Genomic DNA, 23,462 nt, shown 5'->3' with positions numbered 1-23,462 from the left:
TACTGCAGCACAAACAAATTATCTGTAAACTCAGTGTGAATGTTTTCATCATAAAAAGTGTGGAAAAAGCATTTGCAAACAATCCAAAAAAAATACGCAACTTCTTTAAAGCTATAGTCCCTCAGTTAAAGTTCTACAGTAGAATTCCTTGCTATCAAAATGTTAATTATAGCTAAAGCTTCAGCCTACAGTCCTGAGTATATGACAGAAATGTTCCTTCAAGTCAGCACAATAGTTCTGTAAAACTGTAAATGATTAGAAAATAATGCACTGCAATCCAAGAACAAAATGTGTGTTACAAATTAATCACTTTCCAAGACTGGAAAGGAAAGATAGGATTCAGAGATAAATCTGGCGTTGGTGTTTATGCAAGCATATCATACTTCTTAGTACTGAATGTCCCAGCACTTACAGAGGAAGTAAACAATGTTCTGTGTGTGTATGTGCCTGCACACACAACCCTAAATATGATAGCTTGTGAAGAATGCCTATCTTTCAGTTATGAAACACATAACGTCAGAGAACTCCCAATTGTTGGCTACGTAGCTACTGCCCAGGAAAACAGAAAACAAAGATCAGTTTAAAGACAACCTAGATTTCAAGTTTCTCAAACAACTCAACATACACACATATATACACACAATTTTTTTTATGAAAGTGCAAAAAGAAAACTAAACATTTTCTGCAGGTCTGCAGAGTCCTCATCCAAAATATGTCCTTTCAAAAAATTAAATTCTTGGATTCCATTGTCTGAGAAAAAAGAATCTGCCTCTCCTTGACACATCTTCCTGCTTTATTACCAAATCAGTCCTAGGCTTCTCTATCCCATATCGCATAAACAGCCATATAAGAGAATGCACTAAAAAGCAAAATATTTTAATTACATGTTGGGTTTGACATCAAGAGGCATCACTTGCGGGGCAACCTACCTTTTCCCTCTACCATCTAATCCTGTTGCTTTGGGGCTTCTTAAGCAATGACAGCCTTCATGCAGTCCTAATTTCTGCATAAACATATTTATATGTGTAACTCTTAAAAGGCTTTCTGCAACAAAGACATTTTGGAGAATACCCTACTAGTGTTTTGAACTGGATGCAATGTTTCAACAGTCAATTACATATAGAATAAACAATACACAATGTGAATTATGGGACTCTGATTCCATAGGGAGTTTCTAGTGACTCTGGAAACCACAAAAGCAAGTGCTAATGTAAACAGTGCGTCAACGTAATAGGCCTGTCAAAAATTCCACACTCTACCTGCAAAAAAAGCAAATGCAAAACAAGAGTAAACATCTATAAAACTGACTCCAGGCTTTCAGATTCAAATACACACCATGAAAAGCTGCATAGTACAAGTGGGTCAATGCACCTGTTTGATACCTATGAAGGAATGCATTCAAAATCTCTTGGGTCATATATAAAAAGTACCTTGCTTCATTGTAAAATAATCACACAATGTCACATGACTATCAGGCTGCTCAGAGGCAGCCAACAGCTGGGTGCGCCGAAAACCTTCTATAAAAATTTCAGAGGGGCTTACTTCACAAAGCTTAGCTTAGTTGACAAAACTGCTAACAGTCCTTCATTGTATTACTAGTTAATACCATTACCATGAACCTCAGAAGAGATTAAATTAGTGTTCTGTGATCCTCTCATTTTTGTAATAATTCTATATAAATTTTATCATATATTCCTACAGATGTATCATAATATTTTGCTAAGAACATAAAACAGCTCAGAACTTTTAGAAAACACAAGGCCACAATACAGTGTGTAGGGACAATATTTAGCAACTATATATTTAGGTATCCTCTTGGTCATAAATATCTAACTCCATATTCACCAAAACACACCAATTAAAAATTATCCACTAAAAAAAGATGGTGATGCTGTTGCAAGACTCCCCTGTAGCAAAATCCTGCTAACAATGCCAGTCATTGATTCAGCAATGTATACCAGCTCCATTGCACAAACATCTCCCATTCTTGGAAGCATTACATCCAGTTTAATACTCCTCAAGGTCATCACCACTCAGAAAATCCTGGTACAGTCTGACCCATAGATATGTGATTAAACAGTTACTATCAGTAGTCTGGGAAAATGAAGAACTGTATCTGAAGGATAGCAGCTACTCTAAGTGAAGCCCTCAACTGGAGGAACTACTAAAATGGCCTCAAGAATATTGACAGAAAATAAAATAGATATTTAATGTTACGGGAAATGAGAGTAGGGAGAGGGGTCAGTTTTGACTTTGAATTGTGTACACTTGTGCATGTGTATACACAGACTTTGATAAAAGAAGATACAAGTATATGAAGAATCAACGAGATGCTTAAAACCCCCTACATTTTATTAAAAGTACACACTTTAAAGAAGTTAAAAAATGGCTGATGATACTGTTAAAATGAACAAAGCCATTTTGATGACTTGGTTCTATCGTAGGCATGTTAAAAGTGGAAGAGGGTCTATAGCATAGAGCACTTCCCCACCTTCAACCACTCACCAGTGTGTTCAGGTACAAGGAAGCCATAATCTGTCTTCCAATAAACTTCGGGATGTTGAGGAGGTTGGAGGAAAATATTACTAATTCACTCCCACCTTCACCAACCAGCAAAGGAAGAGGATTCCACTTCTGTCTCAACTGATCAAGAGTTGAAAGACTACTCTGCAGCACACTGGACTGGAACTGCTGAAGTACCATCTTGTCTAGGGAAGGCTCACAGCAAAACTGAAATCTAAGTCAGTATTTCCCAACCCATGTGCTGTGGCACAAAAGTGTGCCATCAGAAATGAACAGGTGTGCTGTGGAATTTTGCCATGGCTAATAAGCTACAATAGGTATGAGGATGGGGAATGCCTTAACAGGTGTGCTGGAGAAAATTTTTATTAATGTAATTGTGCCTTGGGCTGGAAAAGATTAGGAAACACTGATCTAAGTCTCCAGATTTATGGCCTGATTCTGCATCTGACAAAAATGAGCAGCCCTTACTTTAAAAAGTTACAATGAAGGGAATGGGGCTATTCAAAGCAAATAACATTTTCATAGTGAAAGCAAAGCAGGTTTACCTACATAAATAAGGCAAAAGGCAGGCCTCTCTCTACATGAGGTTAACTTAAATAATAGTAAATGAAAGGTGGTTAGTAACATCTACTATTAAGGCTGTACAATACTTTCTGTTGTAAAACCTTGCTTCCAGTTGTTTATAACACTGCCAAACTTTAATTTCTGCAGAAACTGGGGTAGGAATTGGGATGAGGAACCAGGGATAACCAGGACACTGGGATTAAGAAGTGTGCGCAGAGGAAGGCAGGAACTGGGGCTACCTGGGCTAGGAGACTGTATGTGGAGGCAAGGGAATGGATGTGGAGATGGGGAGAGGAGTGAGGGAAGTCAGTGGCAACTAGGAACCTATTTGTGTATGGAAAGGAGAGCATAAGAAGAGGTTGAGGGAGATTGTACTGGGAAGGGCTGGGCAAGGACTCCTCAGCAGGATAAGAAGCCTGTGAAAATGGATTATCAGTATACATGCTATGCAAAGGGTCTGCAATCAGAAGCTGGGGCATGCTTATTTGTAAGCACACACATACCACAGTGATAAGTGGCACAGGAGAGCCCAGAGGAAATTAATATTAATATCAAATGGTATGCAGTTAATAATGGGAATAAAATATTATGTTAAGTGAGCACCATTCATCTTGTGCACTGTGTTCATCCACCAGCAAGGGTCCTGTGGAATAAACAGCATGTGACTGTGTTATTACAGAGCTTTTCATAATGAACACACACAAGGAGACCAAAGTAAAACTGCACAGAAAACCTTAATTTTGGTATTTCCTAACTTCTGAGTGCTTGGCTTTCTTTTAACACAGATTTTGCGTGCAATCGGTCTATAGAAGAAATAACTAAATAAGGTTGGCAGGATTCGGCTCTAAATCTGCTATCCTAACAATACTTTCCTGTGGTCCTTAACAGCAGTGAAAACTATCTGGAGTGGCTCCTCAACCATCTCAGCCACAGCTGCAAAACAATTTTTAAAAACATAATTCAAAAGAGTACGGAAACAGCTGAAAAGCATCACCATCCACAACCTAAGCAACCCGATGCACTGCTGAAACATCCAGCCTTTGAATGGTATTGGTACCAAAGAGACCTCTGGTGCTTTGTTGAACTGAATTCGCCACATGGAACAACTGAAGGCGTGATACTGCTGAGACTTGCTTCACAGTTACAAGCACGGCTTTAAATAAAAACAAACAAAACCCCCAAACCAGATATCAAGGGATCAGTATGATGGATGATTTAGCAAGAGGAGTGCCAAGTCATAACTAAACTGTAATCAGAGGAAATCTACGCTTAATTTTTCAAATGACAGTTATCATACTCCCCGGGCCTGTCTACAGCAAATGTTTACTGAGTAGTAGACTAATTAGCACCGCAGTAAACATTTCAGCATCTACACATAGGCTCTGTTAGGCTGCAGGAAACTCAGGAAACTAACACACTACACAGCAGGTTAGTACCTGCGGCGAGCCTCGCACTGGAGCACCCTTGTGCCTCAGCCAGCCCCTTCACAGCATGTCGATCAGGGTTGGAGCAGCCGCAGGCTGGTAGGCTGACTCTCTGGGCCCCCTGCCAGCTGGGGCTGCTCCAGCGGGGCTCAATGTGCTGCGGTCCTTGTCGCATGTTCAAATGGCGCACCTGGGAGCAATAAACTCCAGTGCATAATGCACCAAAGTCTATTGCTACACATTAATAATACATGTAGACTCACCCCCCCCAGACAGGCAAACTGTTGTATCCTCTGGATGATATTATAACAAACTATTTCCAATGTATTTGTTTTAATTAATTATTATTGCCATGTTGCACATTTGGGGTGCTCTTGCAAAAAAAATGATATGCAAGAAGTTTTAGTCAGGGTCATAATCCTGACACAGCTGTTAGAAAAACCCAAAATGAACTTTCTAACCTAGCCAGTTCTGTGTTTCTCTTTGCTATTTATACACAAGGATCCAGCAGCTGCGACTGATACTACAGATCGTGGTGTCCTAAGTGAGCAAGAATCTGATGAGACTGTGAAGTCTTTCAGATACCTTTGAACTCTTACTATCTTTCAGCAGTTAGTGAACTACTGAATCAACTCACTGTGAGATTTAGTATGCAACCAAACTTTGTTCAGAGTTGATTCTTGACCCTCAAGATTCTTTCTTGGAAAAAAAAGAAAAAGTTTTTTTTCTGCTTTCATTTTTTTCAGAAGTATGGGATAAACATTCACTGTTATGTTGATAACACCCGTCTTTATTTTATATTATTTTTCTTCTTTCAACACCCACATTCATCTGGGACTTACTCAGTATTATGCTATCTGACAGTGGTCCAGAATTAAAAACACAACACGCTGCAAAATAAGTAGAGCATACCCTAAGCAAGGCACCTCATTTTCTAAGAAACCCTTTATGCAGCATGCAGTTTGGTACTAAAAATATTATCCAAGAAGTGAGCGTAATAATGTCAGATACCGCTCTGTCCTTCACATACCTTATCTTCTGTTATCAGGGCTTCATTTTAGCAGCTAGGAAACGTTTTTGTACTTTGGCCTTTACTTTCACAATCAGCTAGAGGTGGTGATTTATGCTCTGTCTGCCTTTAAATTAGACTCCTTCAGTGCCCTATTTTATAAACTTCTTGCAGGTCACAATTTTATACAAAAATGTTGTCAGTGTGCTGCATGGCAAGAGGTCTTCCCAGAAGCAGGCAAACTTGTCAGAGTGTCTCTTGGCAAGAAGAAACTTTGCAGTTAAAAAACTGAATAAAGTCTGAAATTTTCAGCAGGATCTGAAAACTACAATACACTGGACAGAAAAGATTAAAAATTAAAAATACTTAATGCCAAAATATGTCATTCAATCAATGCCATTTTCTGCTCATTTTAAATGAGACGCAGAGAAGTCAAAGGACTTTTTCTTGCAATTAGCTTCATTTTCATCCCATAGAATCTAAAATAAAATGGAAAAGCAAAGCTGTTCTTATGAGGCTACAGGCTCTGCTACCTACCAATACTGGTTATTATATACAGCTGGGGCAATATTCTAGCTTTACTTGTTGGTGTGTGAAAAGTCTGGCATTTATTTTAAATGCATTTTAATGTAAAAAGAACCAGGTGAAACTTTTTTTTTTTTAACTGCATAACAATTTTTTCCATCTTTAAGCTGCATCCCCAGGATCAGCATATCAGATTTATGGATACCGGTCTGTTCTTTTTCTTCCCCCAAGCCACCTCCTTGTGTGAAAAATGTTTTCCTAATTCTACATATAATGTCCCTTTGACCGACACGGCTACAACCAACAACCCTAAAAACATATCAAATGTGTTCCTTCTTCCATTTCAGATGCCTCCTTAAAACATACTGCCAAACTTTTTAATCTGAAGAAGAATGCACTGCAAATCTAAAGCTTGCCTAGATCTATCCTAACCATTAAGTTAGTCCCATAAAATATATCACCTGAAAAAATCCTTGCATCTGGCACAAATTCCTGGATCATTGTAGCTACAATGTCACCTGAATACTGCAATAATAATGTTAGATTTTTAGTTTTTGGTTACTGTCCATACTGGCTTCGAAACCTCCTGTCATACCTTTTCAGCAGTCTGCCATTAGCTCATTTTTTATGTTTTGGACAGAAGAAAGGGATATTTAATGTAGTTAAATATACATGCCAAGCTACTGAAAAAAGCAACTGCTTTGAAGAAATTCACAGGCTACTTGAGAGTTTTTACACCTTTTCAGTTGGTAATGCTGTTACTACTATCAGTGTTATTCTCCTTGAAAAGCATAAGATGAACCGTGTCATACAATTATAGATTTGATGAACTGCTGAAGGAATACCATTGAGCTGAAAACCTGACATGTTGAACAAATGGCTTTGCATTCCAGAGCATAGTGAAACTTCTGATAGAACAGATTGTATTGCACAAAACAGGGATTGTGAGTTTACATGTCTTGGATACCACATCTTGTGCAATGACTTGAAAACGCATCATCTCCTCTTATGAGTTCCTGGAAAATTCTCTAAAAGTTAGCTAAGATCCAAAGCAGCCTTGCAAAACAAGTGGCAGTTAGAGGTATTAAGGGCTGCACCAAAGTCCCAAGATGAATGATATAAGTGTAAGAATAGCCCCCTCTGACTTTTAGGGACTGGTGTACAGTTAGAGGAGTATATTTCAAGCTAATTTAAAAGGTCTTCTAATTCAAATAAACAAATGCTAGGAGAACATGAAAATAAGAGTCTAATATAAGGGTAGCTTAATTTACATAATTTCTTTATTCTAAATTATTTATCGGGGGGGGGGGAAGGGGATCACAAAACAGCCTGCCAAAGCACGTGAAAACAGTGAATTGCAATGACAAATAGCCATACAGAGGTTATGTACAGACTGGGAAATTATGGTGTGTTGAGAACTATGTCGGGTAACACGTTAGCTAACACATTTTTAATCTGAGTTTGTGGCTACAGTGTACATAGATTTTACACTATTAACAACATATTCATGGTTAAATTTAGTGGGGCGTAGCACAGTTAGCACACACTGAAACACTATTAAGACTGATTCTTATTTGTATTAAGCCCAGTTGAAGATACTACAACCTTGTTTCCACTACAGAGCCTTTGCTGCTATGGCTATGCCAACCCACACAGTAAAGACACAATACATGTATGCTAAATGAAGGGGTTTGGGAGGGTTGTTGTCTTACCAGCACGGTTATACCACTTCTCTGAACAACCTAAACTAACAGAAGTCCTCTTCTGTCAGGTTAGCTGCTTCCACACCAAGGCTTTGTGCCAACATAGCTACTGCAACTTTTCATACTTCTTGCTGACAAAGCAAATTTTGTGATGCAGACAAGGTCTCTGGCAGTGTAAAGAGGTCTTACTTTCATTTATGGCCCTTCACATGGGTGCAGCATGGTCTCCAGCATAAAAAACAATCAGACCCCAATGTCTTTGGGTTTGTCTAGCCAGGTGGTTTACACCTTTTTGTAAACTAGGTTGAATCAATGTAAAAAGATCTGTATCCACACAAGACGATTCCTTACAATAATGTAAGTGTAAAGTTGTTGCATTGTTCTGACTCCGGTTGGAATCAGCCATGATTTCATCCCGCAGTGAGTTACACTGTAGTAATGTCCATATGGATCTGTCTGTGCTCCAGATTATTTTGGTGCTATTCCAGCAGCCGCCTCATGCTGATTTGCACAATGTCTTGTGCACTGGTCTGTTTACCCATGTGCCCTCAACTGCTCTGGGGTATGGTAACCAGACGTCACCTCTTCGTTTAAATGCTGCTGCCCAGCCATGTTCTACCCTTTTGAGCTTACATGTTTCAGAAGTCAGCACATACAGCAAGCATACCTAGCATTTTTTTCTAGTGCTGCTTGCTGTACTCCAACTGGACATGCTGAGGTTTTGGATCTCCTTGCCCTCTGGAGAGAGGCAAAGCCGAACATGGAAATGTAAGTGCATTTGAGGGAATAATTAAGGCTAAGACTGAATAGGGTAACAACCAGGGTGCTATGCAGAGCTGAACTAAACCAACTGATACGGAAGTGGCTCACAAGAAAGCAAAGGGCGGGGGAAACAGATCCCTGGCAGGGCTCCAGCCACCTGTCCATACTTTGAGGTGCTGGAAAGGATTTTGGAATGAGGCGCCAGCATTGACTGGCATGGCCAATTGACAAGAGGACGTTGCAGACTGCGTGACCAATGGCTCCCTGCAGGCCTGACAACTGGGAGTAATTCAGACCCTGTAGTGACAGAGCTGGTTGTGCACACCCCTCTTTCCACTGGCAGTCAGCCTTCTGTCCCTGAAAACCCTCTGGCTGCCAGCAGCACTGCAGAGGAGTCCAGCAAGCATCACTCTGCATGCCTTTATTAAAACTTGAAACTTACTGCTATTCCATGTTATGATACAATCCTGGGTTCTACACCCCCCACTCACCCCCTACAGAATCGCATGCCACCAACTTGGGTATTGTATGTATAAGTTAGTACTCTTTCCAAGTGCTGTTCTTCATCTCTTTGGGTTACGACCTCCTTCCACATCCAAAAAAGCAGAGACCACATTCATCAAGAATGCAACAGCAAGTCCATCTGCCTTAGAATAGCCAGACTCCAGCCATAGCCTCTCCCTTCCCCAGTTCTCACTTCTGATCTCCTGCTTGAGCAACAACCCCTCCCTGCCAGACCCCAGCTTGGACTTAAAATGGAAAATGGCAACCCTGCTGTATTTGTTAGCTACTTCTTCCATGAAAAGGCAGTTTAGCCCACCTGCCATGCTGCACGTTCAGGTTTCAGTTGCACCAGATTCCACACAGAGGGCACATCTACACAAGATGCTTACTGCATGATAGCCTAATAACACTGCACAGTAGCAAGCTGGTCAAAAACCACTCTAATAACCTACTATGCACTGTTATTAGGCTACTGCACAGTAAGCGTCACAAAAAAACCTCGTGCCAGCACTACCGTGCAGTGAAAGTAGTTACTGCACATTCAAGTTAGTACTTCATTAAGGGAATACTAAACTAAATGCACAGTAACTACAGAATCAAAACTCAAGGAAGAGGTGATAACTTTTATTAGACCAACTAGATATTTGCAAACTAATTTGTTTGCAAATATCTAGTTGATCTAATAAAAGATATCACCTCTTCCACAAGTTTTGATTCCTTTTGCCTTTAGACCAATACAGCTACAACCTAGATACAGTAACTACGGCGCATTAATGAACGTGTAGATGCACCCAGAATCTACAACAGAAATGCGTTTAATGTGGGGAAAGTGTTTCATAATGTGTATTTTCAGCAGCATGTTTTGTTCGAGCAAGCAATTCATTTGGTTATTCAGTACAAGTTTGTTCTGAGGACCAATTTATCAAAACAAATCCTAGAAAGGCAGCTCTTTCTCAGAGAAATTTTACAAAGCAGTATAATAGTAGCAATTTATTAGTACAAATTTACATGCAAAGTAAATTGCAGCAGTAGGCAAAGTCTAGATAGTATATACAGCTACTTCTCGCTTAACATCGTAGTTACGTTTTTGAAAAATGAAACTTTAAGCAAAACGATGTTAAGCAATTCCAATTACATCACAGTAGTTACACCTACTCGCAGGCAGCGTTCCAACAACGTTATAACTGAACGCTGCACGACTTTAAACAAGTATGATCTCTAATAGATCAGCGACGTAATAACAAAACAACATTAACCAGGACGACGTTAAGTGAGGAGTACCTGTACAGAGCAGAGGGCTATTAAAAAGGTCTCAACACTGTTAACTTCCAATGTGCCTTGGATTCACTGCCAAACAACGTTAAAGGCACAGAAAACTTTGAACATGTCTGCAGGGGATATGAAACAGTACTCTAGAGGAAGAAAGTATGCTAGCAGGCCCTTTCAGCTGTGTACATCAGGACAGTGCATTCTGGTGAATAAAAGCCATGTACATCTTGCTAGACTCTACTTACCCCTCATGAAAAGGTTTGACAGAGAGACCAAGATGGCATGCCTTTCAGCTGTCAATGCACTGCTAGGGAAAGTGCTCCCTATGACTCCAGCCCCAAGATTTCTACGCCAACAAGAGGAAAGATTGGTAACAGTGACTAAGAGCTTTCCTATAGTGAACCCATGCTCCTGGCTTTCTCAGCTAAAATGTTCCTTGTCCTTCCATTCAAACTCCTGCTTTGAGCCCTGGCTGCACTGTGCTTAATTAAGCATCTGTGCTTTTAGGATTTTTTTTTTAAGTTTTTTATTTTCACCCATAATCCAAAGTATTTCCATTAGAACGAAAATCCAATCTCCGCTGCTTGCAAAATTCACAAAGCTCTATAAAGACTCTACAAAGCATGTGTAACAAAACCTGCATTTAGATCATTAAACCGCTAGGCCAGTACACCCAGGCACTCACATTGGCCCTGCAGTGGAAAGACAAATCCGCAATTTTATAAATTCATTAAGGCACACAAATCACACAAACAAACCCCATGAAGCAAAAATGTATAACACCCCACGAGCGTGCTACAGAGAAAGCCCCTTTGTTACTATTGATCCCATTCCCCTACCTGATCTGTTGCTCTGCTTTCTGCTCCCTGCCCGATCTGTTGCTCTGCCCTACCTGCAAATGTGTTCCCTGCCCAGCTCCGCTGCCACGTGGCATACACAGAGGCTCCCCGGGTCACTTGTGGCATACAGGCTGAAGCTTGACCATCCCGGTACTTTTCTATGTAAAATTAACCAAGGGGTATAGAATGTATTTCCTGCATAATATTAAAGTCCACTCTCCTATTTAAAATTGACCATGGCAGGCAGAGCCCACAAACTTAAGACCTCACCAGAAAAACAACCCAGACAGCCCAAGAGCTCATGATTCTGTATTATTGCTGATATGTACCATCAGCTACAATAAATAACACAGAATGCTAGGAAAGGCACATATCAAAAAACAGAATGCCCTTTCCTCAAAGTTGATGCCCGAGGCCTCTGAAAATGTGCCCCTGGTGATTACCATTTAAGAAAAGGTGTCTTACAAACTGCTCAAAGCATGTTGAAGTCTCCGAATATTCCTCTTCTGATCTTTGCAAAGCTCTATCCCTGGGTCTTGCAGATGCTACACAGAACACTGCAGTTATAATCTTAGTCGCACATTGTTTGCTGGCCTCAAACCTTCTTGTTAGTAAGCACCATCCACCTCTGTCTACCTTTGGTCTCCCAAAGGCACATCCTGCAGCTGCTCTCAGTTGATAAAACAATTACCTCATTCGCTCACATTTAACATGCTTCCAAATACAAAACACACACTATTTTTGCAAGGCCCCAGGAAGGAGAAAAGATCTTACCTTGGAGTACAGGTAAGTTTCTGAGGTCTGGGCTCTCAAGACTAGGGGCTGTATTGTAGGGCCCAACCTGGTATACTGGTCCTTGAGCCATGTGGTGGAGCTGATCTGGAATGCTGGAACAGAGGCCAAGGCCATGCAGTGGGTCCGTCCAACCTTGTGCACTGGCTTGCCAGCTCTGTGCTGAGCCTAGGATCACATGTGGGCTCTGGAGCCACGTGCTGGGTCTGATGCAGCACACAGCAGTGGGCCAGTGCGTGGTCCCAGACTCAGCTTGTCAGGTTCAACCTATGATGTGTCTCCAGAGCCAGGATGTGAGGGTTGGACATGGCACGCCAGGTCTAGGGCCATGTATTGGGTAGGATCTGGCATGCTGCGACCAACCCTAAATGCTGGCCTGATCGGGCATACAGCTGAAGAGGGGGGCACTCCCCACCGATCTGGAAACTTAGTGGGGGGGGCAAGAGGCCTATGAAGCACTAGCAACTAGAAGTGCACCAATATATCGGTTACCTACTGGATCAGCACTGATAAAAGGGGAAATGACATTATTGGCCGGCAGCTTTTTTTGGCTGCTGTAGCCGATAATGGTTACCAATAATTATGCCTTCTGGCCAGAGCCCTGGACACCTGGGTTCCCTCTCCCTGTGGAGCCAGGGCCCCCAGATGCCTGGGTTCTCTGAAGAAATGGCAGGTTTCCCTTGCAGGTAAGCGGCATTCTAGCCTGCAAGAGGTCCTGCTTCAGGTTGCTGGGAGCGAGACACAGGGGGTGCCACATGCATATGCGCGGCCATGTGCATGCACGGGGCCAGGAACAGAGCTGGACAGTGCGAAAAGCAGCTCCCTGCAGGTAACTCTATGGAAGAAAGGGATGTGGGGGAGGGAAGGGGAGCAGAAGGGAGCAGATCAAGGCCCCCACAGTGAGGGAGGGAGTGGGGTAGGGGCTGGGGGTGCTGCCCACATGGGACCCGGAACCGGGAGCAGGATGGAGCCATGGGTGGCTTGTCCATGAAAATGAAAGTTTCATATTCTGCCTTTCCATGCATATCTCCCACATCTTTAGTACGGTGCCCCTTGTCATCCTGGTAAACAGTGCTGGTCAGCCCAGGAGCTGCAGCATAATCTTGTCCCACAAACAAGCCCAGAAATGCTACTGCAGGGAATGAAACCATACCTACAAAAGTACCTGTACCTAGCTCCAGAAACAGCTGATCTCACTGTCCTCCTCCTCATCTTCCTCCTTGTTTACATCCCATTCTCATTCTCCTCTTGGTGTGGCAGAAACTGAAGAAGGGGTAGCTGTAGCTAAAGCTGCTGCGCTACAAAAAACTGTAACCAAAACTGCCCAGAAGACCAGTGATTGGCTTGAAAGGCTCCAGGCACAGCAGATTCCCAAATACCAGAAAGATACAGCGGAGAACTGTTACATCTAGACCTGTCTGTTAGGAACCTGCTAGGCACCCCAGAGACCCCCAAAAGAATCTGATTTTGGGATAATGGGAAGAGAGGAACAATGGGATTTTTAGAGTTTGAGATTTTGAGAGTTTGATCCCTGGACGTAAATGCCTTTCAGTTATCTGGCCGATCCCAGCATCACAGGGACAATCCCACAATGCATGTTGCCTCACAGAAGTGCAGAGGAGAATGGGATATCCACCCACAATTACTATGTTCATACTTCAAAGGAAATTCTAGGCAATGCAGAAACAGTGTCTTATTATAAGTGAAGCAAAAGTTGTCTGGTTGTTTGAATGGGCTACCAAGTGCCAGTTTGTTCAAAGCAGTTAAAACAAAGCATCCCACTTCAAGGTAAATCCCCTCCTGTAGGCAAACCCTGTGTTCACATTAGGTGCTAAGTGGTGTTTAAAAACATATGAGTTAATATGCACTATCTAAGGACTTTGCTAAACATGCTTCATTTTCCTAGCTTAGAGAAGACTGAAAAGTGCAGGGTGGGGGGGATGGTTGGGGACATGTACAAATATAAACAGCACAAGTTGGTAAAAGAAGTGCACAAAAAGAGGAAATAAGTGGTTAAAAATAATTCAACTACTAAATTAACTGAATTAACCATGGTGGTGCTGAGCAAGCATTACTGAATACACTAACTCTTTCCTTACTTTAACATTTTATTTTGCTAGTAAACCACAATAACATGCATGTATCATCAGTCATAACTAAAGCCACATCAAAAGCATCCTAACCTGAGTGTTCCCTTATCAGGTAGGCCCACTCCACAGGCTCAGTACTTATCAAGAGCTTTGCATGTGCCTTCTGTCATGGGATCTACAGAGACTGCTGCCTATCTCCACTGCGAACTAGAGAGTTCCAGTTTTTCTTTGAACCAGTTTTCTTTGCAAAAGGAAATATTAAAAGGAGAACACTGAGAGTTTACCTTCGATCAGCCAGATTCAAATAGTCTTAATACCATCAAAAGAAATTAAAGCTGCCATTTCATGCACTGCTCTTGGATATCTTTTATATGACAAAGATGGAAGGAAAGGTCTTACAAAGGTAGGAGAGAGGCAGGTAAACACTTTAGTCTAAGTTACAACTTGCATTATGCAACTTTTTCAGTTTCCACCTTGGAAAGCTGCCATTACCAAGACCAAGACAGTGGTCTCCTACCTTTTTAAGTAGGAGATCACCTTTGGCATTTAAAAGCAACCCAAGATCTACTGTGCGCTGCTGCCACTTGCCCTCCCCCTGCCCAGCAGGTAAGTCTGTGGGAAGGGGAGGAGGTGGGGGAAGACCAAGGCAGAGGGAGAAAAATTATTTGGGGGCGCACCTCCCCAGAAGGTAAGTCCCACCAGGCCAAGGCCCCACTCAATTTACCCCTGCTCCTGACTCTGCAGCACTGTCCCTCACCAAGGGGGCCTCAATCTAGCCCCCACCCCTTCCCTCCCTCATGGACTGACTTGCTGGGCTGGGGCATGTGCATGCATGTACGCAGGCACCCCAGCCTCAGATCAACTCCAAGAGGCTCTGAGATCAACCGCAAAAGGCTCTGAGACCTACCGGTGGATCGGGATCCATTGGTTGGTGACCACTGCACTAAGACCTGTAGTAACTGTATTGCAAATAAGCAGCAATCCTGGTAGAAAATTTCCAATGCCTTTTTTATAAAATAGTTGGCAAACAAATTCCTTTGGGCACCTTGCACAGGCTTGTGAGCCAAGAAAGTGATTTACTCACTCCTCATTAGTTTTCCTCATCTGCAGGACAGTCCCTCTAAGCCCCACTCCTTTCCCTCTCCTCCCCCCCCCCCGCCCCAGCCCAAAGTACATATTCCCATAGTCTGGTTTGGTTTCACTGTTACTCTTCTATCCTCCTCTGCTCAAACTTCATGAAAATGGCTCTGCTTCTCCAGGGGGATTTAATGCAGCTCCCTCCACAACCAGTCAATTAATCCTAGATTCAGAGGCAGGAATGTATGCAACCGTCCCAGCTCCTGCTAGCCTCAATCAAAGGACTGCTGCTGAATTTTGTATTCTGGTTTTCCCAGGTCAGCAAAACCATGAGGCTAACCCTAATTATTTGCATTTTAAATGCACAGGCACATGTATAGCATTCCACAGTCTCCCTGGACTAGGAAAAAAAGTAGTAGCAACAATAAAAGATGGTAGCATAGTTTACATTCCAATTTTAGCTAACCTAAACCATACATTTCAAGACAGGCAGATATGGTAGCTGGTGTGAGACCTAAATTCTCACCCTTCAATTGTACACCTTAACTACGGTCCTGTATTTCCAATCATACTAATAAAACAAAGAATTCCAATATTGTACAATCATCTAAGGTAGCATTTTGTTCTTAACAATTTCAGGAATATTAATTTTGGTAATTTACTGTAGTTCTAAAACTGGTAAATAATTTTAAAACCTGCATGTGAGTCCAGTTGGTAGAAAGACTGCTCTAGGCCAGTTAACAGTTTTGCTATTTGGGCCAAGCATAGAACTGGTGTCAGCAGCATCGACTAAGGTAATAAACCTGCATCTTGGGAGCCACTCTTGGGAATGGCCTTCAGCAAGTAAAGGCCTTCCTCACTAGCATGCCATTGGGGGAGCTACCCAACACCTCTTGCACCTTTAGTAACAGTTCCCTGGATATACATGGTAAAAGACAGAGCAGGGTGGCACCTTACAGACTAACTCTATAAAGACCCTATCCTGCCTTCTGCCTCACTTCAAACTAACATGGCTAACTGTCTCACTATACATTATAAAGAAAGTGAAAACTTAGATCTAGGTTATTCAGAGACCTAAAGCAGAGGTCCGTGAAATAATGAATACGGTGTAAGATGACAAAGGTCATCAGTTTATGTGCTTTAATGCTTTTATCTTCTACTGGAAGCTTAAAAAGAAAATGGAAAAGGTTTATCACTTCGACACTGAAACCTCTTCCTCTCATCTAATGTAAAAACTGTGTCACCTGTCCATTCACAATTTGGGGCCAGAACTGTCTTCTCTTTATTTTGTTTGTCTCCATGCACTATAACAGAACTTACTAAATAATTCGTTAAAGTATGGCATGCTAAGAGAATGTTTTAGCAAAGCACTCAGTATATATGTAACTTTTAGCATGTGAACGATCCCACCAAAGTCGCAAAGGGCTATTCGTATGCTTAAAATTAAGCTTTTGTTGAAATGCTTTATATGTTAGTACCTAAAGTGTCAGATTACAGTTATCTGCCCAAACTCTTCTAAGTTAATTATTAAACCACTTTAGAACTAAAAAGTAAGAATAGAGGGGAAGGCTGGAAAAATTACCCTTGCTACTATTAAATTCGAAGACGGGGTACCAGAAAAGTTAAGTACAGCAGAGTAAAACTGATACATCTTAGTAAGTTTTAGTCTCCTGCTCCTGTTAGACCAAGAGTGGCTCCCAAAGAACTAGGAAGGGAAGAGAGTGGTGCTGTTCCCCTCCCAAAAAAGGACCAAACTTGAATGTATCTTAGCATTCCACACAGATTTCTCAGGTTTTTTTCATTCTTCTCTCAGCAGTAGAGACTAGACCTCCACCTGCACCTTATTTTTAAAACCTAATGAACTACAGTAGAAGCTAGTCAGTAAAAGCAAAGCTGAATTAAAAGAAGTTCTTGTACACAACATCATTTTCTTAAAACAAGTTTCCAAAAATTTTTTTAAAAATAGCAGCAGCTGGTATTTACCTTTCATAAGGAAGATAAATGCAACAGGTGGAAAACAATTAGGCTTGTGATGCAAAAACAAAGCAAAGCAAATTGTCTACATTTAAATTCAAGGATTATTGGTATCTATGTATAAAAGACCAGTTTCGCAGTCTTAGGATAGTACTCAACCAAGAGGAAAATAGTCCCCCTAGTGTACTCTTTATGTAGGAAGGACTACATTTCACAGGCTACTGTTAGAAGAAATCAGAAAAATAACATTATGGGGAGAGATACCAAAGTATCTGCAGAAGCTATAGTGAAACTAGGCACTCTTCCAATCCATACACAGAGGGGCTTGTAGTTTCCATTTCAGGGCATATTAAGCAAAGAAAGTTACTGAGTCCTGAACATTTTAATAAAGTTAATAAAAAGCAATGGTGACAGTGATTTTGTGCATGCACAGTTTTAGTGCAAGACTCTGTAAATTAGATACTCTAGTTTACAAAACTGCCACAGATATAAATCTGGTGAACAAGAAACTACAAAACACACCTTACATATAATTCACTTAAATGTGTGACATTACATACTGCAGCATGCACACTCTCCCTCAAAGGTTTTTTCACAGAAAACCAGAAGTTAAAATGTTCACTTTTTTAACTATCCACAAAGCAGTGGACAGGTACCGAGTCATGTATCTGAATCATTGTCTAATGGTCTAGAAGTGTACAAGGTAGTGTTAAAATGGCTTGCACATGGATATACTAGAGTGCATGGCATATGTTGGGTCTAAGGAGATTTACTGTGCTATTCTCTAGTTACCCATCAGCCAATATTAGATTAGCTAACGTTCCACCAGGGCATGGGGAGCAAATCAGCCTTAGTGTGTGAACCAGGCAAACCTTATCTGAATGAGAGGAAAAGCAATATTTGCCTTCCTAATCACAACTGAATATTCACTTCTGCTTTAATACTATAGACCAAAAAAACAACCCAAACCAAAACACAGCTGCATGAGAGTCACAACTTTATAACTTTTAAAATAATTGTTTTGGGAAGAATAATCCCAGCTATTTTATAGTTTATGTTTTTATCACAGGTATCACTGGAAGCGAGATTAATATTTGCTATATAATAATATGTTTGATGAGAAAAAATCTTCTTCCCTTTGTTTAAAATGACAATTTTCCATTGTGATGCCAGAGGGGAATATCATTGCTAAATGTGCTCCTTGTCTTCAAAAATGAAATGATTTCTGGAAAAATATTTTAGACAAAGGGAAAAAAATTATGATACAGAAATATCTACCAGACTTGAAATGTCTGTTTCCCTGATTTCCAAACATCCAGCATGAAAAACTGGTATCAGTCACAAAGCTGTTACACATAAGGGAAACAAAGCTGGTAAAAAAAAAGACAGAATATGTTTTAGGTACTGAAGAGAATAAAGAGCGGCCTCTCTTTAACAGCAGTGGCTTTACACAAATTAATGTTCTAATCAAGAAGCAGATCCTTAAAAGGACCTCTAGCCCCTGCAGGAATTAAACTCATCATCAGGCTGGGATGCCTGGCAAATTATTAGCACCTGACCTCTTCTTTGCCCCATTCACCAGGCCTCTACCACCCACAGGCAAAATACACACTGATTGTTAAGACAATCAAATGGGTCACCATCAGTGGTAAAGACAATTTGCCCTCAACACAAAGCAAGATTCTGAATTTTTACCACGTATATATGCATCCTCTGATGAGAAAGTTCTGAACTAAACTCAGTGAAATCTCAAAGGAACCAACTTTTTAACATTTTAATTAGCTCCAAGTACCAGTTAATGCTGCTCAGAAATGGAATCAATATCAAATTAACAGTATAAATTGTCAGAAAAATTGCAACTCTATTAAGCATACTAATCAATGCCAGCACTGCATTATGGCCCAAATCCTACTTCTCCTGAAGTCAATGGGAGTTTTATCACTCATTTGAATGGAAGTGGTATCAGGCTTTTTGCCTTACAAACTTGTTCTTTTGGTTGGTCTGAAACAGTTTCCTGAAAACTCAAAAGTATAAAAGACTGGCTTTGTCATAACAGATATGGTATGAAAACAGCTGAGGTCTGAAAACCATACTTTGCAAATGATAGCAAGCTACCACAGGAAAGCGAGGAGTGTCATATTAGATTTCTACATGGTGCTTGTAGTGTCTCATAAAAATGTATGTAAAACAGGCCTCAAAGCTTAAAACTACATCTGTGGCTTTGAAACTCAAGGCTTGAATTCGGAAAGCTACTGCTCTTGTTTTAATTAAAACATTTCTCCTGTGTCAAATGCAACACAAACACTTCTCCTGTAAAGTTCCATTTGGAAGGGGGGAAGTCGTTTACATACCACCCTTATCACGTCTCAAACATGAGAATGAGTTTTGGGAATCCTCCAGCTTAGACTATTTTCATGTGATCTATCTCTGCCTAGTATGCAAACTCTCCCCAGTGTGAGAAAACAGAAAAAAGGTGATGGGAAATGTCATTCCTCATCGATCGGATCAAAGTTCTTCAAAAAATCCTCCTCCTGGCATTGGGTCAGATGCTCAGCCGTAAAGACTTGCAATACTGGCACCGAGCTGCTACTGAAGAGAGCCAGCCTTTTCCTCCTTGCTAAATAGCCACCCTGCATCATGCCAGTGACACTGCTTTCTGAGCAGCTGGAATGCTTAAAAGACGGGGCATGTGCCATATGCACAGAAGAACGCAATAAATACTGAAGGCAACCAGTTTTGGGGGGGAGCTCAGAAAGAAAGAAAGAAAGAAGGATGAGAAGGAAAGGAGAGAAAGAAAGGATGGAAGACAGGAAAGAATGAAGAGAAAGTAGACAAAGAAAGAAAGAAGTTTGGCTGTCTAATATTAGCACGGGAGTGTGTGTTCTTTTAAAGAAAGGAGCTCCAGTTATAAAAACAAAACTGCCTGGACCCCATGTGCTTTCAAAGTCAGGAGGTAAACAACCTGCAAGAAAAGCGGATCCTGTCTCCCTTCCCTCTGGGTCCGGACCGGATCCCGGCTGCCCGGACCAGTGCCCAGAGCGAAGGGGGAGAGAGAGATGGGCAGGGCGATGTGTTTCTGTAGCAGAAGGGTCCCCCAGCTGCCCTAACATGTAGGAAAAGCCAGACAACTATCAAGGGAGGCGGTGGGGGGGAGAAAAGTCTCTGTTTGGAGGAACTCCCCAGCGGCTGAGGGGAGCAGGTGGCCCCCGCCGCCCTCCCCCCGCTCGTCTCGCAGGGGCCGGGGAGGGCGCCCCTCAGCAGCAGCAGCAGCAGCCCCCAGCCCAGCCCAGCCCAGCCCCTCGCGGGTCGGGTGCCCCGCTCCTACCTTCCAGCCGGCCGAGCTGTTGCTGTCGCCCTTATCCTTGAAGTAGGGCACGCAGCGCACCATCCAGTCGTAGATCTGCGAGAGCGTGAGGCGCTTGTCCGGGGCGCTCTCGATGGCGCGGGTGATCAGGTCGGCGTACGACAGGTTGCCCCACGCGTTGCGCCGCGACGAACACTTGCGCGGGGCCGAAGAGGCGGTGGCGGCGGCCCCCGCGCCCGGCCCCGCGCCCAGCCCGGCCCCGGCCGGCCCCGGGACCAGCAGCCGCGCCGCCTCGTCCGGCACCAGCGCCGCGTCCCCGCCGCTGGGCCCGGCGCCGCCGATGGCCATGGCCGAGCCGCCCCCGTCCTCGTCGTCGTCGTCCTCCTCGGGGATCATGGAGGCGGCGTCGGCGGCCGCCTCCCCCGCGGGCTTGGACGGGCTGCCTTGCAGCTCGGGCCTCTGCAGCGGCCAAGTGCAGGAGCGCGGCCGGCTCTGGGGCTCGAACTCGGGGTCCAGCTCCACGTCCAGCGGCGACGGGGGCGCGGGCGGCGACGCCTCTGCCATCTTCTCGCGGCTCCGGCTCCGGCGGGAGGCTGCCGCTGCTCTGCCACTGTTCTCGCTGCCTAGCAGGCCGGGGGCAGCCGGGCGCACATGCCCCCGCTCGCCATGAAGATCCTGCCTAGCACAGCACCCGCCCGCACCCACACCCACACCCGCACCACGCCCCCCGCCCACCCCGGCCCGCCCGCCACACGCCAAACGCGAGCGCCGCCAGATGCACCAGATGTGGCGCCCCGCGGGCTGGGACCGGGCGCCGCCGGCAGCCGGCTCTGGGGCGGGGGGGGTCTGTCTGTGCTTGCGCGTGTGTGTCCGGTGTGTAGCTGTGTGCCCTTTCTCGTGTGCGTGTTTCTATGCGTGTGTATGTCTAGGTGTGTGTTGTGCGATTGTGTCTATGCGTATGCGTCGCCTGTGTTGTGTTGTGCTGTGCGCGCGCGTGTGTATCTGGTGTGTGTGTCGCCTGCGTGTGGCTGGTGTGCGCGGTGTGTGTGTTTATGTTTCACTCCGTGCGGCTCCCGGCGGCGGGAGGCAGCGCCCCCTCCCCGCAGCCCCCAGCGCCGAGCCGGCCCCGCCGCGTGGGCACCGCGCTTCCTCCTCGCTCGGCTGCCCGCGCTGCTCTGCCCGCCGGCGGCAGGAGCCACGTCCTTCCAGTGGCACCGAAGACTTTTGTGCCTCCTTCACACCGAAGTCCTGGCCGCCTCCGACGGGGCTCACAGCTTCGCAGGTCGCTTTCCTATGTCCGCCCCCCTCCCTTCCCCTCCGACAAAAAAAAAAATCAAGCAAAAAATAATACCAATAACAATTCACATCCAGCGGAACAGGTGAGAAGCCGCCACCCTGGGCTTCCTCCCCTCCTTCTTGCGGGGGGCGGCGCAAAAAAAAAAAAAAAAAAAACAACCACCAAAAATCACCCAAAAAACAACTGATCCGAACCAAACGCAGTAAAATGTGCAGTCTTCCAACAGGTCCGGGGGCCGCCGGGCTGCCAGGAGGACGGGGCTGGCTCCAGCATCAACACTACGTTCATAACCTCCTTGCTCCTACTGCTGCCATCTTGACAGGTTTTTTCTTTTCCTCCCCCCACCCCCCAGCGTCGCTCAAGTCATTGAAAAAAGCGCCGGGGAAAGCGGCGGAGAGCGCGGCAGCGCGAGGCTCCGCGCCGGGAGGCGCCAGCAGCGACCTCCGCTCCCAGCCCGCGTCCGGATCCAGCGTCCGCCGGGTTCCTGCTCCTGCCCCTGGCCCGCCGCCTCTCCGGCTGCCGGCCGCCTTCCCTTCAGAGGCCGGGCAGGACGGGGCCGCCGGCCGCGCGGGGCCTCGGCGAGTGGCGCGGGGAGGGCGGGGATCGCCGCGGCAGCCGGCCCGAGCAGCCCGCCGCCCCGCACGCCGCTGACTTCCACATTCCTTCTCCTAACAACCAGCGGCGGCAACACAAAGTTATACACACACGCAGGGAGTCTCAACCTAACCCCGCAGCCGCCTGGTCCCCGCCCACAGGGAGGGAAGGGCCGGGTTGCAGGCAGCCCAGGGACAAGTTTACAAGCGACTGCAGGAAAGAAAGCGGTGTTATCGGCCAGATCGGCCTCTGTCCCCCGCAAATGCTGGGGTAATAACCTGGCTTCAACCCCCCGCCAAGTCAGGACGTCTAGAGGACTAGTGTATATAATATCAGCCTCTTTTAGAGCATAATACAGAGAGCTCTGGAGACTTAAAGAGACATTGCTTTGTTAAAGCTGCTTCAGAAAAAGCCATGCCTGTGCTACGAACACCTTCATTGACTAAACATGAAGCGCCCTGAACAGCCAGTTTGCTTTCCTTTCTTTCTCAGCTCTGCCCCCTGCTCTGAGTGACCTTGAGGATCTGGGCTGTTGCCTCAGTTTCATCTTCCTTCATACACAGGGCTCATGAAACATCCTTGCCTCACAGTGGAGTTGTGAGGCCGTATTGATTAGGGTTGGGAAGGGGCTTTAGGGTTCTCAGATGAAAAGCTATACATGTGCAAAGTAATACTGTTTTTTATTATTATTCCCCTTGTTTCTGCATGTCTGATCTAGAGCCCTAGGCACCAGTGCAGTACATTCAGTTTTGTTTATAGTTTGCTTTCAGTCAAACGTACTCAGGGTGCTCAGGCACTAGTACATAATTTCAGCAGGTATTGCTTTCAATTACTTTACAGCAAAACAGTTGAACATATAGCTTCCACACAGCAGAGAAGAGTGGGGTGAAGGTTTGTTGTAATTTTTGTTCTAAATTTTCTGTTGCTCTTATATGGAAAGCTATTTTTAGAAAACCTAAATTGAAAGTCCCTTTTAACTTCCATTCAGCACTGTGGGTGACTGAAGGCACATGTCCAGGCATGTACACATGTGCATATCATTCCACTTTCTCCTTCAAGTACACACTGTACCAGAAATACCTCCCAAATAGCTTGAAGGAAGGCTATGCCAATTACTTGGTTTGATAAAAGCCAGAGATTACTAAATATGAGTCTCTTCATTTGAATGCAGATATAAATACTTAGCAGCATATCTGCATTAGTAATTGCAGG

The 23,462-nt window shown here is 44.1% G+C and overlaps 1 protein-coding gene across 1 annotated transcript in view; it reads right to left on the bottom strand.

The window, feature by feature from the left end:
- Positions 1 to 22,352, bottom strand: part of FOXO3 (forkhead box O3) — a 142,147-nt gene extending 119,795 nt beyond the window's left edge. Inside the window, exon 1 of the mRNA XM_019499901.2 lies at positions 20,381 to 22,352. Within this exon, the coding sequence (XP_019355446.2) occupies positions 20,381 to 20,923 (543 nt within the window). The 5' untranslated portion in view covers positions 20,924 to 22,352. The remainder of the gene's footprint in view (positions 1 to 20,380) is intronic.
- Positions 22,353 to 23,462: the final 1,110 nt, after the last annotated feature.

The sequence above is a fragment of the Alligator mississippiensis genome, chromosome 1, assembly GCF_030867095.1.
Source record: "Alligator mississippiensis isolate rAllMis1 chromosome 1, rAllMis1, whole genome shotgun sequence".
NCBI lineage: Eukaryota > Metazoa > Chordata > Crocodylia > Alligatoridae > Alligator > Alligator mississippiensis.
Note: the sequence above shows the minus strand (reverse complement) of the source record. Positions and strands in the feature narration are given on the sequence as shown.